Source organism: Equus asinus, chromosome 16, assembly GCF_041296235.1.
Source record: "Equus asinus isolate D_3611 breed Donkey chromosome 16, EquAss-T2T_v2, whole genome shotgun sequence".
Lineage (NCBI taxonomy): Eukaryota > Metazoa > Chordata > Mammalia > Perissodactyla > Equidae > Equus > Equus asinus.
In genome coordinates, this window is record NC_091805.1 from 32,561,678 (window position 1) to 32,589,396 (window position 27,719).

At 33.6% G+C, this 27,719-nt stretch overlaps 1 protein-coding gene across 1 annotated transcript in view; it reads right to left on the bottom strand.

The window, feature by feature from the left end:
- DPYD (dihydropyrimidine dehydrogenase) overlaps positions 1–27,719 on the bottom strand; it is a 768,359-nt gene that overhangs the window by 551,868 nt on the left and 188,772 nt on the right. Inside the window, exons 5-6 of the mRNA XM_044748877.2 lie at positions 17,544–17,705; positions 1,272–1,468 (exon numbers count right to left, since the gene is read on the bottom strand). Of these exons, the coding sequence (XP_044604812.2) occupies positions 1,272–1,468; positions 17,544–17,705 (359 nt within the window). The remainder of the gene's footprint in view (positions 1–1,271; positions 1,469–17,543; positions 17,706–27,719) is intronic.

The following is a 27,719-nucleotide window of genomic DNA, read 5'->3' on the forward strand; positions in this document are numbered from 1 at the left end:
AACTCTTAGTGGTGAAGCATCGATAGAGAAAAATAATTATTTCTTGATAATCGGGTAGTTTTTTCTTCAGTTTATGTTTCATATCCTCTCTACAGGCTGGTCTTAGTATGTGATCTTTTTGCTTGATGATTCAGTCAAATAGTTTTACATTGATGACTGATAGCTTATCTTGGGTTTAGTATATTATCATTTGACTGATATTGAAATTTATTCACTTGTTGATACATATTTACAGGTGCCATAAAAGATAAACATAAGCACAAATTTTAGTCACAACTTGTTCAAATTTATTCTCTGTGATTATCAAATAACACATTTGTTGCTTAAAGAATAGTCCAGTAGCATAAAAACTTAAACCCAAAGTATAGCAACAAATATGCCAAATGGTTGTATTTTATAATCCATGATTTTCTGATGCAAGATGACATATTTAGGGAAAATAATAAATTAACTTACCACCCAAATTCTTTCTCATTTTTAGATCAAATGTTTTAAGCAATATCCACTGAATAATTAAAATAAATTTTATTTTTTATGATCATAAATGCAACATATGTTTACTATAGAGTTCCATTTATTTTAAATAAAGCAAACTCCACCCAATTTCTAAGCTTCGTTTGAATATCTGAAAGTCACTGATCCAAAGTGAACATTTTCCATTTCAATGGACGAATCTTCATAGGAATAAAAGACGATGTGATTGAATCCTAGTTTATAATAATGATAATGATTAATAGTAAATATGAATAAGGTATTTATGAGACAAACACTGCATAAATGTATATTAAAATGGAACATTTTGGTATAGTGTGACATAATTGTAATCAAATGCAGAACTTCAGAGATTGTAAACTGAAAATATGTGAGCAGGACATATCTGTGTACACAACAAAAATGAATCATCCAATATTTTATAGAGCTAGGTTTTCCGCATGTCTAATTTCCATAATTTCCAGATACATCTCCATTAAAGAAAAGATTCACAGGGATGAAATAAGTTTTCATATGATCGTTTCCTCTATCCATAAAATATTTTGCTAAGATTTCTCTTAAATTCATAGAACTAGACCGAAATTTTTAAATAAATATTGCTTAAAGCCAACTGCGAATTTAAAGTGAATAATAAAATCAAAATTTGAGCATTTGGAAAAGAACATTTAAATACCATCTGTGAGCCTGAAGTTCCTATATGATTATGAACCAACAATATTCATAATTGTTTTACCCCATCATTTCTGACACTATAAACATGAAATAAATGTAGGCATTACCTTAAACCACCAACGTATTCTTGTTTTTCAAATATAGTGATGTCAGAGTAGCCTAATCGAGCCAAAAAGGAAGCGCAACTGATACTTGCAGGCCCAGCACCAAAAAGAGCAATCTTTGCAGAATAGGCTTCAGGCATTTTTTCTGGAGGAGGCAGAGAAGGATTTCTGATTTGTGGGATATTCATTGCTTTGAACACCTATGGAAAAATCAGTTGTCATGGTTAACATTTTTAAACGAAAAACATATTTTTAATGTTTAAATCCCTTAGTGTTTTAAATAGAAATAAACAATACATTTTCAGTAGTAATATGACACACTGAGAAGTTAATAGGGCCTAGTCGATGACAATCGGTGCTTGACTCGCAGTCTTTGAAAAAGTCCTATCTAGACTCACACCTCCTCTAGGAAGCATTCCTGACTCACTTCCCCTACTCCTACCTCTAGTCCAAGTTCAGTGCTCTTCTTCTAAGCTCCTGTAGCATACTTTGTACGCCTCTAACATAACCATTTACCACTGTACCTGTTTATGTGTCATGTTTCCACGTTAGTAGGACGTCAGCACCTTGAGTCAGAGAATATGTCTTATATAAAAACACACATACATATAACTTATTAACTACATGTTTTGGAAATTTTTAAAAACACACCACCATTATACTACAGCAGTTAGCACTAGCCTGGCACACAATAGACATTCAGGAAATAATTTGTTGACATCTGCTTCTGGTTGTGATAGATAAGCTTTTAAAGGATAATATTTCAAAAATCTGTTAGAAGCACTGGAGAGCTACTGAAGACAGACTGGGGGGCCAAGATCTCAGAGAAAAGGGAACTTCAGAGAAATCAAATGATAGCTTAGAGTTACTTTTACCCTGAGGGAACTGGCCACTTCTTAGCAGAGGGAGGAAGGCTAAGAATCTGGTAGAGTATCACAGCTCAGAGGAGACGGCAAGAGACTTTTGGCAATCTTTTAGGACTAGAGACACACTGGGTTTGGGGAATGTAACAGGTCAGAAACTGGAAGCAGAAGAAAGTGCAGGAAAGCGAGCTTAATTCTTAAGCTGCATAGCAGAAGAGGCTAAGAATCTAAACAAAAAATCTCTGTAAATCGGAGGAGAGTTTTCTGCACTCTGACTGCCCAGAGGAAACAAAAGTTGAAGCGCAGGAGTAACTAAAGAAGGAAGAGCCCTAGTAAACACCCCGGCATATGGCTGGAACTTCTGAAGGGCTACGCTCTACAAATGGGGCAGACAAGAGGTGGACAAAAAACCAGCCTAGGTCAACTCTGCCCCTGATTTGAATGAAGGTGATTAGTTCTCATTCTATCTAGCTACCAAATGAGAGAGTGGACCTTCTGTGGAAGATAATAAGTCAACAGCAGCATCTACAAATTTTCATATACAGTGTCTGGCTTTTGATAAAAAAGCCCAGGCCTGCCAATAACTAAGAAAACAGAATGAGATGCATACATAACCCAGTAAGTGTAGTTATCAAACATAGACTTTAGAATAACTATGATGAATATGTTCAAAAAATAAATAAGAACGTGAACTTCACCAGGAAACTGGAACTTGTGAAAAAACAAAAGAAATTTTGGAAGAGAAAAAAGTACAAAATTGAAATTAAAAACTATATAAATGTATTTAATAACAGATTGGACAGGTGATCAAAAAAGGACTAGCAAACTGAAGATGCATCCATAAAAACCACCTAGACCAAAGCATGCAAGCAAATAGGAAGAAAAATACAGAAAAGAACATGAGACAACAAGACAATATAAACAGATGTAATATATGAGCAATTGGAATCCTAAAAGGAAAGAAGAGATAATAAGCCAAAAGCAACACTTGGAAAAAAAAAAAAAGGAAATAGACTAAGAATTTCTCCAAATTAATGAAAGACATCAAGACACAGATTCAAGAAGTTCTAAAATCTTAAACAAGGCAAATATAAAGAAACCCACACTCATGTACATCACAATAAAATTGCTGAAAACCAAAATAAGAAAAATAAAGCATTGAAAATAACCAAAGAATAAAGACATAGTACTGTCAACCAGCAATAAAATGGCTGACAGCTTTTTCCTTAAAAGGAATGATAGAAGTCAGAATACAATTAAATATTTCTTGAGCAAATGAAAGAAAATACCTTCTACCTAGAATTCTACTCAGAAGGAAATATCCTTCAAATGTGAAGGCGAAATAAAGACATTTGCAGAGAGAACATGCCAGCAAGAGTAAAAGAAATACTAAAGAACATTAAAGAAAGTTCTTTAGGAAAAAGGAATTATCCCAAATGGAAACACAGAAATGAAGGAAAAAATAAAGAGCACTGGAAATTATAAAAAATCAGGAAAATGTAAATGAATATTGACTGTAGAAAGTAATAATGTCACATGGGGTTTAAGGTAAATGAAAACTGAAACACATGATAAAAGGCATGAGAGGTTAATAGAGTTAATATGTATTAGATCGCAGCATTGTCCAGGAAATGGCAAAAGAACTAATATATATTAGACTATAATCAGTTAAGGATGTATGTTGCCTATCTGCAATAACTACCAAAAGAATAGTAAAAGAATATTTAACTAGCTAAGTTGTTGGTGGGGGAAGTGGAAATTTTTAAAACACTTTATCAGTACAAAAGAAATAAATGAGAGAAAATTAAGGTAAATCATTGGGCAGGGAAGGGGGTAATAGAAAAACAAATAAGCAGATAGTAATTATAAACACACATAAATGAGTAATTACATTAAATATAAGTGGATTAAGATTCCAATTAAAAGATCAAAATTATAAAAGATATATATATCTTAAACATACAGAAAGGTACAAAGTTAAAGGATGGAAAAAGTTATGCTATGCAAACACTAACCAGAAGAAAGCTAGTAAAGGTATACCAGTATCAGACACATTAATTAGATTTTAAGGCAAGATGCATTACTAAAGTTAATGAATAATAAAATGGCCTATCCATAAGCAAGATTTTACAATTCTAAATCTATAGGTACCTAATTACAATTTCAAAATCTATAAAAGGAAATTAACAGAACTGAAGGTATAGAAAAATAAATCGATATGTTCTCACTATTCTCCACTCATCCAAAACTTGACTATCGACAGAAGTGGCCTATGAATAAATTCATATTAAGGATAAATTATTTATAATATTTAATGGATTACCTCACAGGGTTATTTGCATTTAATAGGACAAAGCAGTATGTTTCTCTCCTGTGGAAGACTAGGCAAAGATCAAAAGACAGATGGGAGTTTTCTTGGGAGTGAGGAAAAGGGGAGGTCTATCTGGCATTGATGTTTTCTTGACATCCTTCCATATACACCACCAATGACTCTCAAAGTCTGCCATTCAAAGTTTAAGGATTTAAGGAACATCCAAATGATCCCATCTAAAAATTAAAGAGGGTCTTATCAAGCAATATTGCAAGGCCTAATTCCTCAGTCTGAGCTAAATGGCCCCACAAATATTCCCACAGCATTTTGTCATTTTTATCCTAATACTTTATCACATTTTACTGGTTTACTTATCTGTTTCTTCCCTTAGACCATAAGATCTTTAAGGGCAGACACCATCTTTGAATTCATCTTTTAATTTCTAGTGTTTTTTATAGAAGAGGGTATATACGTTAATTAATGAAGAGTTTCAGTTAAAACAGACATATAACCATTTCTTATTTCCAGTACAATCTAGGGTTTTACAAATTAAGCTGGTTGTTCTATTTAATAAATTAAATTTACAAACCAAGAATTGTTAATGAAGTGTTTGAAAAACACAGCACTACACCATCTGGCTTCCTACCATGCTATTCTGCCACCTGAGAACCTAAGGTAGTTAGCTGCACTAAGAGGAGCGCGAACTTGTGATCAATCAAAATATTTTATATTTATATCCTTTGAAAGGCATTCTCTTCCATACCAATGCTGTAGCACTTGGACTATTTTAAGATTATGTTACTTTCCATCAATAGCATATAACAAACTTTTACAGAGCCTTATGACATAACAAGCACTGTCTTATAGGAAATGATGAAAAAGGCCTTGAACTAGCTCTGAAGGACCTAGTTCGGCTTATTTTACATTTGCTGCTATTGAAATTATGTTTAGCTACCTATAACTGAGCACATACTATCTTCTAGGCACTTAGCTAGAGGTTTTACATAATCTTTTTTCAGAACATTATAGCTTACAATCTGACTTTCCCTATAGGTTATAATGTAATCAGAGGATGTTCCCTCCCATATGTAATCCCAGGATATAATAGAATTCTACCACACAGTAGGCATACAACAAGATTTGGATGAATTTCAAAATCCCTGAACTCCAGTTACAGTCTTCAACAAATGAGTAATAGTCACCAAGGAAACACAGTTCTTCCTCAGTGATTCAGAAGGACAGTTATTTATAAGTGAATATTCTTCTTGAGGAGCATTTTAAAATAGATTTCCTGCATAATCACCCTGTGATTTCTGATCTCTTACTCATCTAGAAAGTGTATTTCTTTCATCACTCCAAATTGACTTTACTAGCATTTTCTTTATAATTTTCACATTATTTTGAGGCAAGGGAGAGATTATCCTGATTTTAAAAATGGAAAGCTCAGACACAGAGAGCGACCGTGGGATCTTCCCTCAAGCCTCTTCACCTTCTGGAGACAGAAAAAATGATTTTGTAATCATTATATAGTGCGCTCTAAATGAAAAAGAACACAGCATGGCAAATGCAAGGATATTTACCAATTCTAATTTCAGGGTAACTCTTTCTCATTTTAATCTTTCTTACTTTCTAAAATGGTACACAATGAAAATAAACATGAATGGTAGCTATAATTCTTCCTCAATTACTCTATTTGTTCTTGTTAATCAAGCAATAGCAAAAACAAACTATGGGGAAATCATGACAAATAAAATTTTCTTGGAAATTTTAGAATATCTCCACTAGGTGAAGGACGAATTGTACAACGATAGCTGTATTCTGCATACCTCTTAAGAGGTTCATATTTTTGCAAGTATTGAAATTGACTTTATTTAAAAATAAAACATCATTTCTGGTAATTTCTAGAGATATTATTTCATCAGTGTAGATCTAAAAGAAATCTTAATAAAAATAATGCTACATTGATTTTCATTTTGCTGGTTTGGGTTTCTTTGCATTATTTAATTAGCTGTATGACAGTCTGGTTACCTTTTGAATGCTTGAATGGAGAAAGATCACTATTTGTGCATCCAAAAGTAAGTTACCTCAAATTGCATGCCCTCTAGGAGACACTTCTATGTAATTTTCTTTGTAACTTGCTTCCTTTTGTAAAATAAGTCAAAAGAAATATGAGTGCATGCTATGCACTGCCCTCAGCCTTTGAGAGGAAACATTCTAGGGCAATCTGACAGCTTTCTTCACAACAATTAAACAAGGGACACCAAAAGTAGGAACTATGTTTCAAATACATCTGAAATAAGGAAAACTTCATGCCACGGCAAACTTTCAGTTATCAAAATTATTAAAGTGTTGGTAATTCTTAAAGATTTTATTTCATTATTTTTCTCATTATTATAATAGACACTATTGTGAGACATCTCTGGCATGATAAAAATACTGTGTAATTTGAGATCAGAATATTCTGTTCCTTTCAATTTCCACTTTAATTCAGTTAACATCTTTATGTGCCCTCTATGCACTAGACACCAGATTGAGTAAGACAAACACAGACTCTCCAGTAAGTAGCTCCCTGGATAACAGAGTACTCATATGTCTTAAATAAAGAAAAATTATTACAAACAATCTGTTAGGGGTAGTGCTCATTTTTACATATGGTGCTCTCTTGGAGCCCATGAGAAAGAAAAGTTACCCAGAAAGGAGAAAAGACAACACCTGAGCCTAATCTTTAAAAATTGATATGTGCTATCTCAAAGAAGACTTTACCTCTCTAAATGTCAGCTCCAAAACTAGGAGAGTAATAATCACTTCAGCAATTTATTGTGGAGACTGACAATGTGAACAATCTTCAAAGTTAGGGATGACTGCTCATTTTATAGACAACGGAACAGATTCCTAAGTTATTATACTTACGTTATAGTTTATATTTTTATAGTGACTATACTATGTGTTATATTTGAGATTTGAGGCTGCAAATGAATTAAATGGTTGAAGTTGACCAAATATAATTTGAAAACATGGATGTGTATAGCTTGGTTACGAGCAACTTTACTGATCCAAAATCATATGCAGGTTCAAAGGGGCCCATTTGCCTTCAGGATTTGCTCATGCTGTTCCCTGTGCCTTGAAGACTCACTCACTGCCGACTTCATGGAGCTTGATGAACACCTTTTAGGACTCAATTTAAATTTCACTTTCTCAACTCAACTTCCCCTCCCTGCTAGGCTATCTATTAGGTTTCCTAACTACCGACTCCCATTGAACTGTCTCCTGCCCCTGCTCAGAACTTTATGGTAATGTGCATGCTTAATTGTCTTTCTTTCTCGGTAGGCAATAAGCTCCCTGAGGGCTAATATCACTCCTGTCTTGTTCATCACTGTATCCTTCACACCCAGACACTGCCTAGTACCTAACTAGTCACTCAGTTGTGTATTCAATGGTGGAGTTGGAAACTAAAGCTGCCAGGGGCCAGGCAATCTATGTTACAGCTTGCTGAGGATGGGAGGCTAGCAGGGAGGCAACAGAGGGTAGACGGAGCCATGGTGGCCTAGAGAGAGATCCTCCCCCTTCCCATCAGATTAATAAAATAATAAAAGGACGGTAATTAGAAGGCGGTCACAATTGAAATGTACTGGTTACTATGTGATATTCCAGACAATCATTGACCAAACTAATTTCAAAGAACCAGACTTTTGTTTTGTAGATCATTGTTATTTTTGCTTGTATGCTTATTACTTTTCATCTTATTTGCATTTCCTTTCTTCTACTTTTTTAGAATTTACCACTAGCATCACCACACCACTCCTACCTGTTTGCTCTCTTTCTAACTCCTTGAGACGAACACTACTAATTTATACACATTCTTTATCTTTTCTGCTACACACACTTAACACCATAAATTTTCATGTAAAAATGACTTTGGCTGCATTTCACAGCTTGTCAATGGAAGGTGTCATACAGGTCTAAATATTTTGTAATTTCTATTGTGATGAACTCTTTCCCCCATAAGTTATTTACAAGTGTGTTTTTTAAATTTCCAAACAGAAATCGGTTGTTCCTGTCTACATTTTTGTAACTTTATTTCTAATTTAGTTATGTCATGGTTTAAAAACATACAGTCTGTATGTACTTCTTTAGAAATACATGTAACTGTTGCTGACCTAGTCCGCTGTCACTTTGGTAAATGTTACCCAAGTGCATGAAAGGTTGTGTTCACCCTAGATTAGTTGGGGACAGGACTCTCTATAGATTTGTTAAATCAATCTAATAAGCTTTATTCAAACAACCTAATTTTGAGTAAGGCCATGCTGTAATGTATACACAAGTTTATGAATGTTACATCTGTTAAGACATTTATACTCTTTTCATTACTTTTCTCTTTATTTTTATAATATTTTCCCTAAAATTCTACTTTTGCTACATATTAATATCACTACGTTAATTTTCTTACAGTTAATGTTTGCGTAGCATATCTTTTTTCAACCACCTTATTTTTAAGTTTCCTGATAAGGTCTTTCTCTTCTAGATGTCACAAAGTAGTTTAGAGTATTTATTTTTAATACATACTAGACTCACTTATGTTTTAACAGGCAAATTTAGTAAACATAAATTATTCTGATTAACTATATATGTGGATTTATTTTACTATTCATTTTGTGTTTCCTGTTTACCAGGCTTTTTCTTTGCTTCTCTCTCTTTTGTGTTTTATTTTTCCTTTCCTGTCTCTCATTGGATTACAGTTTCTCCTCGCCCACGCCTCTTTGTTTCTATGATTGCTTGGAAGTTACAGATTGTATTCCCATAATTTTTGTGATTATCTTTTAATTTTTAACACAGGTAAATCAATGTTTATAAAAACGTATTCTTAAGTTATTCAGTGTCTCTTCTCCTCCCAACATGAAAGGCCATTAGCATACTTAACGACCGAATGCACTCCCCATACCCCCACCTCAAAAACTTTTCTTATCAACATTATATAAAATTTTATTTCTATTTTTACATTTGATGTCCCAAAATGAGTTGTTATTATTACTTCATAGTTGATATTCAATTATATCTACCACCATATTTTGCTTACTTCTTTGCTCATCACTGTTTCTTGCATCTCTTTCTCTTTCACTCCAGATTCATTTCATTCATACTGAAGAATAACTAACTTTTAACAGTTCTCCTAACAAGGTGAGTGATAAGCCACCTTAGATTTAAAATGCCTGAAAAATATCTGTATTAATGTCCTTATTGTTAAAGGAGAAATAAAATTCTTTACCTTAGTCCTTTAAAAATACTGTTCTCTTGGCTTCTGACATCTATTGATGTCAATGAGAAGTCTGGGCTCAGTCTAATTGTCATTTGGTTTTAAAGGAATCTCTTTTATCTTTTTCTAGAAGCACTGATTCTTTTGTCATCCCCCGTATTTTACAATATTATAACTGTTGGAGAGAAAAAAACTTCCTCTCCCCTTCAAAGTTTCTTTCTGCTGGCCTAATAATCAAATGGACATGAGACATTAACAGAAGAAAATCAAGTTTATACATATGGGAACCCCACATACATGAGCGGGTCAGACAGAAAGGTAAAGTGAGGTATTTACGCCATCTTGAGCAAAGGAATGGGATAGGTGCCTGGGGCTTCAGAAGGGAGGAGCATAATTCACAGGACAATAGGAAAAGCAGATGTCCAGTAATTAGAGGTTTGCCCTGCCATACAGATAGGGCATAAAAACTTATTTCTGGTAATAACTATTATTACGGGCAAGGCCCTCAATTTAAATTTAATGAGAGGAAAAGTTTCTCTTGAGTCTGCAGGGTCTCAACTGCCTTTATTTCAAAATATTTCACATGCCCAAGCAGCACATCTTGGGGACACCTGTTCTGAACCCTTTGACAACCATGGGTCCAGGTGACGAAATTACATCTTTCCTTTCTTTTGGAAAATTGTCTACCATAACTGAATTAAGGGTGCTCTTTGCCAGTTTTCTCCTTCTCTCCCTCAGGTACTCCTTTAGTACGAACATTGGCGTCTTCTAAGCTTCTTCTCTATTATACTTTCCATTTGTTTATATCTCTTTTGTATACTCTGGTTGAATTTCTCAGATCTATTTTTTCTAGTTCACCAATTATATCTGTGTCTATAGCCAGTTCAAAATTTAACGGTTTTTTTTTTTGGTGTTTTTATTTCAGTGACTATGTTCAATCAACCATTTTTCACATTAAACTTGTTTTTCATAATTTTATCTGATTCTTATGGCTATTATTTTACGCCTATTTATTTTAAAGGCCCGATTATGCTATTATTTGTGTTTCATTAGGATAAAGTCATTTCTGGGTTGAGTCTTTTGATCACCACTGGTAGCATTAGTTTTTCTAATGAAGTTTTGAACTTTTTGTCACAGAGTTATCTTGAGTGAAAGTTCTCTGCATTGCACGTACCCTCTTGCTTCCTATATCAAGTCTGTGGTGGCCTCCTCCTGCCCTCATTCCTCTCCCTCTCCCACTGCAGAACCAGGTCTCTTAGTGAAAAGCCAGGGCTCCGGCGCCCAGGTGATAGTCAGAGACATCACAGAAGCAAGTTACTGTGCCCCTAGGCACATGCCCAAAACACTGCGGCACAGCTCTCTCTGCAGCCTCATATAACCCCAGCCCTGTACAGTAGTTGCATCTATTTTTTTAACTTCCTACCAGGAGTGGGTGAGTCCAGTCTTCTACCATGCATAATGTGTTGGGTACTTATTATCCCACACAAGTCACACACTCTAGCAGCTCCTCATTGCTTACGCAGAGTCTAGCGAACAGCAGCCCAAGTCTTCTGTTTACTGTCGAACATTTCTATACCATCTCTGGTCCCCAACGGTTTCACTTCAACTATTAATTTTTTTGCGTGCTTATTATATTTCATTTATTTTATTATACGCGGAGCAAAACAGGTGGCTTAAATTTTAACTCACAGCATCATGCCTCTTATAAGTGATTCATGCTGATATAGTATTATTGTTTTATACTACTTTATACTACTACTCATCAAATATATTTATGAAAATATGCCTATGTTTAAGTTGTTAAGATTTAAAGCAATGAAAATCCATCATTCTAAACTGTAAGGTGCCTGTAAGAGTACGTATATTTGGACTCACAAAAAACAAATTCACAAGGAAAAAAAAAACTATTAGCAAATAATCTTAACAACCATGCAATCTGGTAAATCTCAAAGTTAGTGTCCCAAATCTCTGAAACTTATTTTTATGTTTTGAAGCTCTAGATACTAATATATAGTTTTAAAACAAACTAAAATATTGTGCTGAAAATCATATAGCAATTCATCCAGTCATACAGTTTCATTATCAATCATTGTGTCAGCCCTGAGTATTTTTAATAGATTCCTAAAAGTTTTTGGAGAATAATGTCAAATATTTAGAGAAATTTATCAGGACATTATTCCTTTCTATTAATCATTGCATTAAGAGCAAAAGGAGAGACACAAATGAAGCCTTAAGAGAGATTACTTGCATTTGCATCCTGAGAGCAACATTTCACCAGGGTGCAAACTATTGATTTTATTACCGTTTAATGTATATTTTTCATGTACATCTTATTTCTTCCAGAAATAATTATCTTTTTTGTATGAACAGTATTCACAAACTATTGTTAATATTGCTTTAAAAAGCAATAGCATAGAAAAATTTTATTCGAAGATGATATGAGTGTGGGACAATAAGGCCAGTGTGAGATATAATCTAAAAACTATTCTCTAATCCATATTCTATTTATAAATGACCTATAAAAGGTATTAGCCATAAATATTGGTTACTATTCATTATCATGGTAATTTGTCTTAGTTTTAGATTAGCTACATGAAATGAAAGAACTTATTCACCAGTTCGCCAAACTGTACCATGAATGTGCCACCCTCACTCCTAAATTTACTTCTAGATTAGGTATCACAAAATCAGGTATAGGCTTTCCAAATTAAAATAAAACATTAAATATAAACTTAAGCTTCAGGGTCCCTCATTGCATGGGCCCCTTCTAGGGCTCTGTATTTAAATTCTGTGGTAGTGCTTTTGTGTAATTTTTCATAGAAGGAACCCAACGTTTACCAGCTCAGGCTCCAGAAAACCTGGATCCTGGCCCTACAATAATCCTTCAATGGCCAGAACAACAAAAGAAAAAGTAAAAGCTTTTTGGCAACACGCATAAATAAAACGACTAAGAAATCTGTATTCATCTTACAAAACCTATCTTAATATAGTTACTTCATATTTCACAGCAAATGACGTATAGTGACTTCATTTTGTGAGTTGTGAGGTATAGTGACTGAGGTTTATGTGGCCAAGCCAACAAAGTACAATATTGTGAAGTTGCAGCCAGAAAACCTGGGTTTACATTGAGTTTGTATCTATGATGTTACATTATCCGGCACAATTGATAGTTTGTGAAATAATGGAAATTAGAACAATAGGTTTGTGTTCTAGATCTGCCTCTTATTAGAGGTGAGCTTGTGGAAGTTAATTAACTTCACGGAGCCTCTTGTTACTCAAACATAAAATGGGGATAACATTTACCTAAAGGGTTGGCTTGAGGATTAGTCAAGTTCTGAGTAAAGTACCCAACACTGTCCAGGGCACGAGGAGTTTGTTTAATGTTTACTATGATTTTTAATCACTTTGATCCTTAGTTTTCTCATGTCTAAATCAGAAAAACATCACCTAGCTTACATGTCTCAAGGGTGTTTCTCAACATCTTAAAGTGAGATATTACAAAAATGCATGGAAGTGCTTGACAAGTATGGTGTATTATAACTCTACATTTTCTTCCTGCCTGATCCTTCCCTTTGTACTAAGGTCTAGTCACCTCCAAAACCAAGTGACAAAAATTAATGAAGACTGGATTATCAGTCCAAGGATGCTAATGTAAATGCACATGTCTTACTAAGTTTGCTACAAAATTTCAGTTGTTGGCTTTATTATTTCCTAAGAAACTACAATGTTTCTCAGGACCTGTAGTTTAGAAGCAGCCTATAACAACACTTACCTCTAATCGATGCTTAATCAATGTTTGTTTGATTAATTGAATCCTTACCTAGTAGTAGCTTATTATACTGGGTGTTCATACAAGCCAGTTTGCCTGGGATAGTTTTGCTTTGGCCTGCTGCACTGAATTAATTCTTTTTTTGTTTTTAAAGATTGGCACCTGAGCTAACAACTGTTGCCAATCTTTTTTTTCTTCTTCTTCTCCCCAAAGACCCCCAGTACACAGTTGTAGATTCCAGTTATAAGTGCCTCTGGTTGTGCTATGTGGGACGCCGTCTCAGCGTGGCCTGGTGAGCGGTGCCCTGTCCTCGCCTGGGATCTGAACTGGCGAAACCCTGGGCCGCCGAAGCAGTGTGTGTGAACTTAACCACTCGGCCACGGCGCCAGCCCCTGGATTAATTCTTAATAACAACCTCATTCACTCTCCAAAGTATCTCTGTCATTTGATGATCTTACTTATAAAGCAATCAATGTAACACACAGAGTATACTCAATCTCACATTTCAGTTTATGTAGGTATTTTTTTGGTAATTGGTTCTAATTTGAGGACTGCACTTCATTTTTTCCTTCGTCTCCACTTTTCTACTTGATAGATGGGATGTATCACATAAAGACATTATTTGAGAGAAGAAATTGAATACTCTTATTTGTTAGTATACATATTTTTATATACTCCTCAAATATGCTTAGAAGGCCAAACTGAAGTCTTTTAGTGACTTTCATGTTCAACATGAAGATATGGTAGACATATTTGTCCTATTAAAATAATCACAACTAACTCAAGTAAGTATGTTCCTTCTTCATTCACAAGTCTTCAAACTACTTATTTTAGAGTTGAAGCAAAATACAAATGTTGACGTAACTTGAGTAACTGTAAAATGTTCCTCAATGTAGTCTCATAACACTTGGTTGTTTGAATTGTATTTGTGCATAGTTTATTGTATTTTAAGTATGGATCAATTTGATTTGAACTGTGTCTACTCAATAAAATATAGAAATAAATAGAGACAGTATATGATATATAAACAGTATATGATGGAGGGACAAGAACTGGGCAATGCCAAGTGAGAAGTGATATAAAAAATCTGCTGAGAGATACAATTAAAGAAAAACCTCAGGAGTGATTCTGCTCTCAGTGAGTTACCTGATTTAGGCTGGAATTCCACTCATCAGTTCCACTCTTAACTAAAAGTATAAAAACTAAACTAAAAGTACAGTATCGAGAAGTATATGTCACACGAAACAGTATATTTGTCTATTAAAATAAATAATCCCATAGAATATTTACTGTGAAAAACAAACACTGTTTTTAGACACCAATTTCATAATCTAACATATTCTTAAAAACTCATAATTGAGGCAGAAACTTTAAGTTCTAATCCTCTGGCCTTCATTGATTTTAGCGTTTAAAGTCAAACTTTAGAGCCCTAGAATTAATTTTAATTTTCCTAAATTTCCCCCATAACTCTTTGAAATCAATAGAAGGAAACTGATTTGACATGCAGCTAATTATCTACTAAGTTATTTTTCAAACTTTAGGAAATGAGTAGAAAGATGCACTCTCATTTCATTCTCCTTTTGCAACAATTCATTAGTTAAATTCGAGAGACAATGAGAGTTTAGTTGGTCTATTAAATGTGATAAACAAATGATTTCTTAAAAATTCAATTAAATACTAAAACATATTTCAAAATAAAATTTTCAGGGGTTGCATTTGTGTAGAGAAATTTTAAAATACTCCTGAAATTGATAAGAAAATCCACATCACACTATGATCTCCAAGTTATTTTGTTTCAGCAATATTGTTAGACCTCACTGATTTAGGAAAAACTGCCTCTTAGAGAGAGTTGGAATCACCTCATAGCTTGTTTGTCCCACAGGCACACACAGTGTCTGAAGCAAGGTCACTGCAGATGTGGGGACAGCAAAGGATTGAATAATAATGACAACACAGGACAGAAGAAAAAAGAAAAGCAGCTGGTCTCCTGATTCTACTGCAGGCTATCCTTTGTGTGATTTATTCCTTTTTACCACTGTCCTTCCAAATCATATGCTCATGTTCAAATGGAAAAGTATAAGGTAGGGATTTAATCAGTAATGGCAGACTACAGAGTTGATATTTGATAAATCACCTATAAGTTATAGGAAAAACAATTTTGAAAAATATCATACTATTTTAGTCTGCTTTCTTAACCTTTGCTTAATTTGGTTGAAAGATAGATTTGTATTTCTTTAAAGGTCAAAAATCAATCACTGTGTTATCAAACAACCAAAACATAAAATCGTTGCATCACGTTCTGCTTTGACTTAAGAACTCATATCAATAGTTTAGTGGTTAGAAAGAATAACAGTATTTTGCACTTTATACATTTTCTTTTCACTGGCAGTCAATTAATATGTTGTTTGTGTTTTGCTTATCTTCATAACAACTTTGACAGTTGAGTAAATTTAAGTAAACTGCCTTTTGACTTAGGGAATACAGAACGTTCTAAATTAACTTGGCCTAAGGGGCCAACTTAAAAAAATGAATGAAAGCTTTTCTACATAGTTGACTGGGAGATTTTTATTTACGATTTGATAGATATATTTGAAGCCACAGTTATACAAAGTACAACTGGAATGGAATAAGAAGATACATTCCTATTCCAAATTCCATGATTCACTTAAAATGCATTTAATGCCATCTTAATCCATGCTATGCCTTAAATAAATAAATTTTGCTTTGGGAAGGGGTGGTAGGAACCTCATTAAAACCAAGTGAGAGTTCTCAGAAGAATGATGTTTCTCTCTCTTTCTCTCGTCCGGGTCACTGACAAACTAACAATATTAGTTTAACTCATTTTGTTTTGAAATGCAGCATTAATTCATATACATATTGTGTGACCTTTCACTTACTACATCCTTGCAAGCTTGCCCTGGTTTAATGAAGAGGTGATGGGTCCCCAAAGAAAGATGTGGAAGAATTCAAGTGTATCTTCTCCATCAACTAAGGATTTTCTCAGGTTGTAAAGCTCATATCTTACACTGGTCAGGTAAGCCTAATGTAATTTTGAATTTGGTAAGAAAAGAAATTAAATCCAAGAATTTATTGCAACAACTCACAACCTCAAATTGTTTCTATTTTCTCATTCCCATGAGCCCTTCCTTAGAATTAACCTGTCAGAAAGCAGGAAGGGAATAACCCTGATTTATTACTAAAAGCGAAGTGAGACTTAAGCTTGAGCGATATTATGGGAAGGGTCCTAAAAGGAAAGAATACGTTGTGTTTAAGTTGACAAAACCAGATAGGGAAGTCATTAACTAAAAATCTAATGTCGACAGGCATTTAATTTGGCCTTCTAGCCAACTGGACCCCAAGGATTACAAAATTTTACTGTAACCTCAGTATAAGCTGATCATTTAAATGATACATGGGAATTGACGTGGTAGTTGACTCCAAACAGGAGACCCCAGAGAGCATAAGATGTCCCAGAGAATCAAAGTCATATACAAAGGATTCATAAAAGGGAAAGCCATGACCCCAACTTACAGGATAAATAGTGACAAATGCTTTCATTTTATTTCATTATAAATTTATATAGAAATTACACATCTGCTTCTAATCTATGAGTTTATAAATCTAATGTTAAAGAATATTGTTTGAGGGTTTTTGAAAATTCTCTATTACTCAAAAATATTCTAAAATAATGCTGATGTATTATTGTGAGCTGTAAAGCTTAAAGAGAGTTTCAGGGAAAAGAATCAGTTAAGCGAGATAGCCTTTTCATAATGGGGTTCCCTTGCCACACTCCAATGTAAAATTAATAAATTCTACTTCCAAATACTCTAATACATATAACTTTCAGTCAAAGTACTTTAATAACCTCTGGGCTTGCAATTAATTTGACATATGGTTTTATAAAATTTCATTTTTGTAGCCAAACTGTTGAATAAAAATACTGCTTATGGCACAAAACATTTATACTTTAGCTGTGTAACACACTAAAAATGTTGGATATCAACAAAGTACCAGGGATTAAAGTTACTCTGAGATTTTTATGTATTAGGGGGGAATAAAACAACTTGCACATCTTACATACCTCAGTAGAAAACTGCTGCAATCCACCAATATTAATTGGTCCCTCCTCAGTGGCATACAAATTGCATCCACCGACACAAAGATCAGAGGTTGGACATACCATTCCACAGGTCAAACCAAGTGGGTTGTCAGAAAAAATCGTCTTAGCAGATCCATAATAGTTCTGCAAAAATAAAATAAAGTTTTATTATGTAACAATGTACCTTAAACATTCAATTACCCAATATTTTCTATTAGATTACTGGTTTGAAGATCAAGATATATATAAGATTCGGAGGTTACAACTCCTTTTATCATCAGGAACCATTAAATAATAAATAGCAGAGTACCTAACATACAGGAATACTCAAAATATGATGTATTAATAAAGGAACAATTAATCAATTTTGGAAAACTGAAATTTAAAATACAAATGTTCTGTAAACAGTTTTCTTTCACAAGCCATCTAACTATATCCTGCCAAAATTCTTCTCATCGTTTTTAACAAAGGTATATTAGGTAGATTGCTTGAACAAGTTTAAAACCTAAATCTTAAAACTGGAAACAAAAAAAGGTTATTTTCCGGTTATCTTCCATTTTACTAAATTTAAAAGCATCCATGGCTCTCTTTCACTTCATTTCATCTAGCTTGTCCGGGGATATTATGACTCTCTGTGTTGATTATCATCCTTCAATAACATCCTACTAGCCAAATGTGCAAACGAAACTCATTAGACAGGCACCCCTGGATAGACCTTGATAAAATCATCTCTTATCACTCCCTTACACACATTTGACTATTACGGAGTAGCTTAGAATCCTACTCATTTTATCAAGAGTTTTTGGAATCCAACTTGTTCATAAATTTTACAACTATATTATTTACTAAATAAATAAGGAATCATAAGTTGAATATTTCAGAGGCATTTTTTCCTTCAATCAAAAGAATTAGACTTGATCAGTATTCCTCAAAACTGTCAAGTACATCAACAATAAGAATAATTTTGAGAAACTGTAACAGTCAACAAGAGAACACAGAGACGTGACAACTAAATGTAATATGTTATCCTGGACAGGATGTTGGATCAGAAAAAGGACATTAGGTAAAAACTAAGGAAATCTGAAGAAACAACAGACTTTAGCTAGCAATAATATGTAAGTAATGTTTCATTAATTGTAATGAACATGCTATACTAATGTCAGATGTCAATAATAGGGGAAACTTCGTGCAGATATGTATGGGAATTCACTATACTATCTTCACAATTTTTCTGTAAATATAAAACTGCTCTAAAAATACATTTTAAAAAAGAGATAGTAGAATGCACTTAACAATATGAAACTAATGCATTTAGTTTTCCTTTGGCTTTTGTTTAATATACTTTGAAAGGTCTTTGAAAACATATGTAGATGACAGAATACTGGAGATAATAAACAATAGCAATAATCTTTACTATTTATTGACTCTTGAGTCCATTCCTGGCAATCTGCCAGGCCTCTATTAGACCTTTATCACCACTCATCTAACATAAGATGTCCAGCACTCAATCAAAAATTTGTAGGGATAAGAAGAGACAGAATTTAATGCCTTAAAATCATAAAAAACATAATTAAATGAAGAAAATCCACAGGTGATCCAGAAATGAGAGCTAGCAGAAAAAGACTAAAATAATCTTGATGGAAATTCAGGTAAAGAAAACACAAACAAAATAGATGAAACAATTAAAAATATAACCAGAATACTGTAATCTAGTTTAAAAAAATCAAACTGATATTCCATAACTAAATAAAACATTTAAAAATTAATCTTAATGAATGGTTTTGAGAGCATTCATGATGGTTTAACAGTATTTGTTTTATTCAATGTGTCTCCTTAGCAACCAACAGTCATGTCTGATACATAAGAATGTACTTCAATACGTATTTTCTGAATACATAGTAGGAATGTGCTATGAAATTCAATTTATAAATAAGGAAACTGAGGTAGGACAGCATAAATAATTTGCATATAAATGGCAGAGCCAGCATTCAAAGTCATATGTCTAACCATATACTCTTAAGGACCAAGATATATTCTGTCTAATACTAAAGCATACTGTTCACCTCTCAATAGATTAGAAAATCTGGTTACAGAATTGTTACTCAGCTATAGTACATATCTCAACGTAAAACATACACACACAGCTCTTTTCAATATAACCATGAAGGCATGTAGCTAGCCCATTAGATTAGTTATGCTTTATGCTTCATTAGATGATTTTTGATCTTTAGTTTTGATCTTTCTGTCAGACCAATGAAAAGTTATTATAAGGTAAAAGTCTTTTACTCTTAATTCAAGAGAATAAGATCTGTTTCTTCCTCCAAATTTGGTCATATTTACCACTGTTTTTGTGACAGTCTTTGTTAGTGTCACTAATAGGAGCCAAGAATAAAGCACTAAATTGTCAAAGTAAATTTTTCAAAAATTAACATAGGACTCCCTTACACATACAGAAAGAGTGAAATGTGTCAAAAATTTTATTTGAATCATTAATAAATAAGGAATCATTAAGACAGTAAAGCTGATTCAAAGAGCATTTGAGTCTGACATGGCTTAAATGGTGAATTCAAGGGGCCAGCCCAGTGACACAGCAGTTAAGTACACATGTTCTGCTTCAGCTGCCTGGGGTTCACCGGTTCAGATCCCAGGTGCAGACCTACACACTGCTTGTCAAGTCATGCTATGGCAGACATCCCACATATAAAGTAGAGGAAGATGGGCACAGATGTTAGCTCAGGGCCAGTCTTCCTCAGCAAAAAGAGGAAGATTGGTGGCAGATGTTAGCTCAAGGATAATCTTCCTCCAAAAAAAAAAAAAAAGGTGAATTCTACAAAATATTTAAATAATTTATACTAATTATTCACAAATACTTCCAAAATATACATATGGGATTTATCCCAGGAATGCAGTATTGGTTTATCATCCCAAAAATAAATAAATGTAATACACTGTATCAATAAAGAAAGGACAAAAATCACACAATCATCTCTAAAGATGCAGAAAAAGCATTTGACAAAATCCAATACCCCTCATGATTAAAACGTACAACAAAGCACAAACAGAAAGCAATTTATTCAACTTGATAAGGCACCTCTATGAAAAACTCACAGCTAACATCTTACTTCATGCTGAAAACCAAATGCCTTCTCCCCCTAACATCAGGAACAATCCAGGGATATACTTCTATTCAGCACCGTACTGGAGGTTTTAGCCAGATAATCTGGCAAGCAACAGAAATGAAAGGCATACAAATTGGAAGGGAAGAATAAAATTATTTCTACTTGTAGGTGAAATGATCTTGTATATAGAAAATCCTAAGAAATCCACTAAAAAACTATTAGCACTGTGATGTTTAATCTTATATGTCAACTTGACTATGCCATGGGGTGCCCAGATTAAACATTATTTTGGGGTGTTTATGTGAAGGTGTTTCAGATGAGATTAGCATTTGAATCAGTGACTCAGTAAAATAGATTGCCCACCCCAGTGGTTGGGCATCATCCAATCCGCAATCCACTGAGATCCTGAATAGCACAAAAAAGTGGAGGAAGGAGAAACTTGTCCCTTTCTGTTCCTGTCTGCCTGGTTGGGCTGGGACATCAGTGTATATATATCATTGTGTTTGTGTGTGTGTGTGTATACATATATGATAACAACAAGCTTGTAGGATATAAAATCAATACACAAAAATCAATTGTACAAACCAAAATGTGAAATCAAGAAAATAATTCTATTTACAAGAGCATCAGATATTGAAAGAAACTAAAGAAGACATAAATAAATGGAAAGACATCCCATGATTATGAAATGGAAGACTTATTATTAGGATGGCAATACTCCCCAAACTGATCTACAGCTTCAATGCAATCCCTATCAAAATCCTAGCTGATTTCTTTGCAAAAATTGGTATTCTGACCCTAAGATTTATACGAAAAGTTAAGGGACCCAGAATAGCCAAAACAATCTTGAAAAGTAAGAACAAAGTTGTAAGAATCACATTTCCTGATTTCAAAACTTATTATAAAGCTATGGTAATCAACACAGTATGGCACTGTCATGATGATAAACATATAGATCAATGGAATAGAATTGAGATTCTAGATGGAACCTTCATATTTATGTTCAATTGATTTTTGACAAGGGTTCCAAGTCAATTCAATTGGAAAAGAATATTCTCTTCAACAAATGATGCTGCGATAACTGACTAGCTACATGCAAAAGAATGAAGTTGGATCTCTACCTCACATTGCACATAAAAACTAACTAAAAATAGATCACAGATATAAATGGTAGAGATAAGTCTATAAAACCTTTAGAAGACAACATAGGAGTAAATCTTCAGGACCTTGGATTAGGTGATGGTTTTTAGATATGATGACAAAAGCACAAGCAACAAAAGAAAAATACATAAATTGGATTTCATCAAAATTAAAAACTTTTGTGCTACAAAGGACACCATCTAGAAAGTTAAAAGACAAAGAAAATCATATGTGATAAGAAATTTGCTATATAAAGAACACTTATAACTCACTACTAAAAATATAAATAACCAATTAAAAAAGGGGCAAAGCATTAGTATAAACGTTTCTCCAAAAATACACAAATGGCCAATAAGCACAACAAATGATGCTCAATGTCATTATCCATCAGCGAAATGCTAGTCAAAATGACAATAACATACCACTTCTCACTTACTTGGATGGCTACAGTCAAAAAGACATACAATGAGAAGTGCTGGCAAGGATGTGGAGAAACTGGAACCCTCACACACTGCTGATGGAATTGAAAAATGGTGCAGCTACTTTGAAAAACAGTTTGGCAGTTCCTCATAAGGTTAAAAATAGAGTTATCATACAATTCAGCAATTTCACTCTTTGGAGTACGCCCAAGAAAATTTACAACATATGGCCATACAGAACTTCGTAGACTAATGTTCACAGCAGTATTATTCCTAACAGCTAAAATGTAGAAACAACCCAACTGCCCATCAACTGATTAAAGGCAAAAAAAAAATTGTATATCTATATGATCAGATATTATTTCGCAATAAAAAAGGAATGAAGTAAATATACATGATACAACATAGCTGAACCTTGGAAACATCATGCTATGTGAAAGAAGCCATTCACAAAGGACCACATATTGTATGATTCCATTTATACAAAATATCCAGAATAGGCAAAACTAAAGAAACAGAAAGCAGATTGGTGGTTGCCCACAGATGGGGGTCTGAGAAAAAATGGAAAATGGCTGTTAATGGGTATGGGGTTTCATTTTGGGATGATAAAAACATCCTCAATTTCACTGCGGTGATGGTTGCAACTCTGCAAATACACTCAGCATCACTGAACTGTAGATTTATATTGGCAAATTGTAAGAGATATGAATTATGTCTCAATAAAACTTTTACATTTTTTAAAGTATACTTACGGCCCTAGAAATTATATAGCAATGTAATAAAAATTACTTGAATAAGATTGCTAGATTAGATACAAAACTGGACAATATCCTAGAGGACAATGAAACATAACTTTTGGAATTATCTTTTCTACTGAACAGAAATAATTTGCATCTCTACTGAACCCAGATCTATAATATGTAAATTTTCAGTCTGAATTTTTAATTAACATTAAATAGCAGAGTCAACCAATGGTTCTTTCTCCTAGAAAATTAAATAATACTTAGGTGTTACCTTGTATTTATTTAAAAATGATTTTAATATGATAATAGTAAACAGATACAGACTTAGCGCCTTGGCCTTATTTTTTGCTTTTGGATAATTTTACTTAATGATGGTCAATGATGAGAATTACTAACTCAAAATTAATTAGCCTATTTCTAAGCAAACATCCGCAATTCCTGCTTAAACCCATTGATCCCCTCACTTAGCACCTGCAACTAAGTAGTTAATCACTGCTGGAGAAAATCTCAAAGTCATTGTCAGTATTCTTCCCTCCTCTTACTTGACATCTCAGGAACATTTGACATGATTAATTAATAAATATTTATTGACTGACTCACTGACTAAAAATTCCTATTGCATAATTAGAAGTGTCCTTGTAATATAAAAACACTATCATGGGAAAAAATGTCAATTGCAGATCACTTTTAAGATTTGAAAAAATAAAAAAAGCACAGAAAGAATAAAATCTAATTAAACACCTAAGGATCTTTTACACAAGGATATTGATTGTTTTATGAGCCCTAAATTAAGTTTCAAGATGGCACATAAAATGATGACACAAGAAGAGAAAGAGATACATTGTTCAAAAAAATGCAACAAAGAAAACATTTAAAATTATACTTATGGTTCATGACTCACTGTGGTTGTCAAACTACTAGGGGCTGATCTATCACAGCACCTCATTGACAATGAAACCGCCTAGCAATTCTTCAACACTCTCACAACTCCAATTGTAGCCCTTACACCAAAATAAAATTGAAAGAGGCTATAAAACTTATAAAAATTAATAATAATTACTGAATGTTTCTTAAAGAGCACTATGGGAATTTTTTTAAAATGCAAATATATGCTTCCTGACATCAAGATGCTTTGGTAGCAGACTAAGAATTCATTTCAGGCTGAGGTTTAGAATCAGCTTTAAACAGGTGGCAATCAAAACAATTCTGCGGCGATAGACCTAAGAGATGAGAGGGAAGGATATACAAGTCATTCGGGATTGATATGAGTAAATATTCAAGAAAGTGCAGAATATGTCTTGGCATAATGACTTGGCAATTTGGTTAGAGGAGTTCATTCGCTCACTTAGGAAATGATAAGTAGAAGATATATTTGAAAAATGTGCTTAAACCAAATTATGGAGAATCTTGACTATCAACCTAAGGGTTTAGTGTTTAATTGAAGCTCTGTAATAGAAGGGAGCCAGTATTAAGGGCCTAACTGGAAAGATAATTGTAGAGATGACATGCAAATTGTCAGAAAGGGAGTAGAAAGATAGGGAATGTGAAGGAGAAGACATGATGATATCTAAAAAAAGGAAAGCATTGGCATGAATCACAGAATACAGAAACATGGTTCTGAAAACAGGCAGAGCCAACACTGAACTATGATTCAGAAGTCATCTTTGCAGCCCACCTCTCACAAATATGAAGAAAAGGGAGATAATTCCACCGTGTAGGGTCCGGGTACTCACAGTCAAAGACATTCAGAAACCTATTAGCAAGGTAACACCTCCTCCGCTCTTTCCATTGAGAACATCAAGATCAATACCAATTTTTTTCTCTCATAGTTAAGTGGGAAGATTTCGTGAGTCCTCCTTCTAAACAAGAGGTTTGACTTCTACTCTGTGAGCTCTTCAACCCTTCTAAAAGTAAAGGCTATAAAATTTAAATTTAGAAGGGTCCTTTAAAGATACCCCAGCAGTCTCCTTCTAGAAAATACACAACCCACTTCAACTGGTTTCTTCATGTTACTCAGTCACAAGCATTTTAGTCTTCTATTGTGTGAAGAAAAATGTACAGGGCTGTGTCAGGAGGGATAAAAAATAAATACCTGATCTTTTGTGCATAGATTTATTTTATGCATAAAGCATAAGGACTTTCACCCATTCTTTGAACAAAAATCTAAAAGACAAAAATGATGTTTGATCTGTTTCTTGTTTTCATAACACAAAAGAACACGCATTGAATGTTCTCCAGCCCATTAACTTACCCAGACTTTTCAGGTATTGAATTTTCTATTACTCATTGGGGTTTTTAAGGTAGGTTCTAAGGTACAACATGTGCCACTTAAATGTGAGTTAATTTTAAGATAATTTGAACTTTTATTCTTTGCTTTTTATTTTAAAGTTATAGCTTGAAACTGCATTAGTATCATCCATCTACAATTTAATGATTTTTAAAGTCATTATCAAGAGACATGAAAAACTCACAAGCCAGCTATCCTGTCATATGGTATAACTAATTTAACAAATAGTCCTATCATATTCAGGCCTTCATATGACTACAACATTATCAATACAGCTGGTGGATTTATTTTAAAGTGTTCTTCCTTCTTCCAATGACAGTTTTCACAGATGGAAGCACCCTTCCAAGATAAACTCCAATCTGTTGCATTTAAAAAATACTTGGGCTAAACTTCAGTAAGTTCGCATGTGTGAAAAGGGTGAATTAACATTACTTTTATTTCTGGATTGAGCTATCTAATGGTGAGTGTACTGATATACACTAACTGAATAGAAAACGTCTCTAGCAGAACAAACAGAAAGTAAAGGCACAAGGAACCCTCTGTCAGGCTGTCACTATCCCTCAGCAAACAACCTGTGGGTCTTTACACATTTGGCAAAACGAGACTGGGGATATATCCTGAACAGAACAGACAAAAATTCCTGCCCTCACAGTATTCACATTCTCATGGGGACAGAACAAAAGCTTTGGCTGGTTTTATTCTGAAAATCCTCCTTTCATATCTTACATAAACTAAATTCTAGAAAAGTTTTACATAATATGATTAGAGTTTTAGAACTACGAATTTACTTTAGTCTCACTTAAACTTAATGTGTGAGGAAATAAATAATCATCCTTACAGAAAATAAAATTTTTATCTGATCTTGAGATGCTAAACTAGAAAACACACATGCATGAGCGCATATGTGCAGACAGACACACACACACACAAACACACACACACACACTCATTGGCTTTGAAGCCATACACTCCTGGATTTGAATCCTGCCATACCATCTGATTGGGGAAAAACGATGACTGGAGGAACAAATCTCTTACCCTTAGTTTCATCACTTGAGAACCGCACATCAAAACTTTTTTTTTAATTAGTAATAATTACATCAAGTATTTTTTTAAAAACTTGACACAGGTAAGATGCCTACTACATTATGTGGCATAGAATAGATTTAATAAATTTAACTCCCCACCCCACACCTGTAGGCTTTTTCTCCCTAAAAAGGCTTTCTTAAAATGTTAATTCTAAGAGTTTAAGATTTTAACATTTATTAAAGAAAATGCATGTTAGGAAGTAGAATAAAAAAGAAAGCAGGAAAGAAGCAAAAAGTATAGGAAGAAAAACTATCATCAGTCGACTAAGCCATAAAAAAAGAAATGGCACAGAGGCATGTAAATAGGGCCATAATTCTTCAAATACCTTACAGAAACGTAAAAACATCACTTCTACTTCTATTTTCTGCAACCTATCCACCCTTCTCTATTTAATTGACTTGAGAACTTACAATTTTCCCTATGACTTACTTAGAATAACTTAGCATATGTGTGTACATGTATTAAATTCATTAATCATCAAGTTTTTATTGAACACCTACTAGTGAGAGGCCTTTTGGTAAGCACTAGATATGCCTGAAGAATGAGTGTTGTTGCCTCTGGATTTTTCTAGTCAGATGGAAGAAAATTTTCATCTATACCAAAATGCATCCTTTTCATACCTTATATCACGGTTCAAATGATATTTGCTTTAAAAAGCTTTACCAATATTTCAGCCATTTTCCAACTAGAAGCATAATGCCATAGTGTTCTTTCTTTGTACTAGATCTTTCTGATCATTTTATTTGTTAATATACACTTACAATCGATATATATCTTTCTGATGTCTTTTGCTAATCTTTTTATTAAGGTCAGAGATCATGTCTAATCTATACTTCTTGTCTATAAACAGACAGGAGAATATAATACTAGAAATTCAATTGATTATCATTTATCTTTTAATGTCAAAAATAAACATTTCTATAAAATTGAAAAGAATAAAGTGCTTCACAGTTTTTGAATGACCAATTTAAAGTAAATAATGTGGTTGTCTGTTGTAAAAATTAGAAAGTTCATTTTATCCAGAGAAAATGATAAAACGTACAATAGATTTTGTAAGAAATTTACAGAGGCATAATTTTTCGTTCCTAGGGAGTAATTTAAAAACCTGGAGAGAAACAATAAGATGCAAGATTATTCTATTTAGTGTGTGCTAGAGTTCATGTATAATAATATACCATAATTCACGATATAATTTTATTCAAGGAGATAGGATGTCTTTCTACATCCAGGCTTCAATGCAAAATATGGAAACAGATATGTTAGAGTTAATGATCATTAAAGCTAAGAACAAAAGCAAAAGTAGAAATATGTAAGTGTCATTTATAGATATTACATAATTTACAAGCAAATTAGAATGTTTT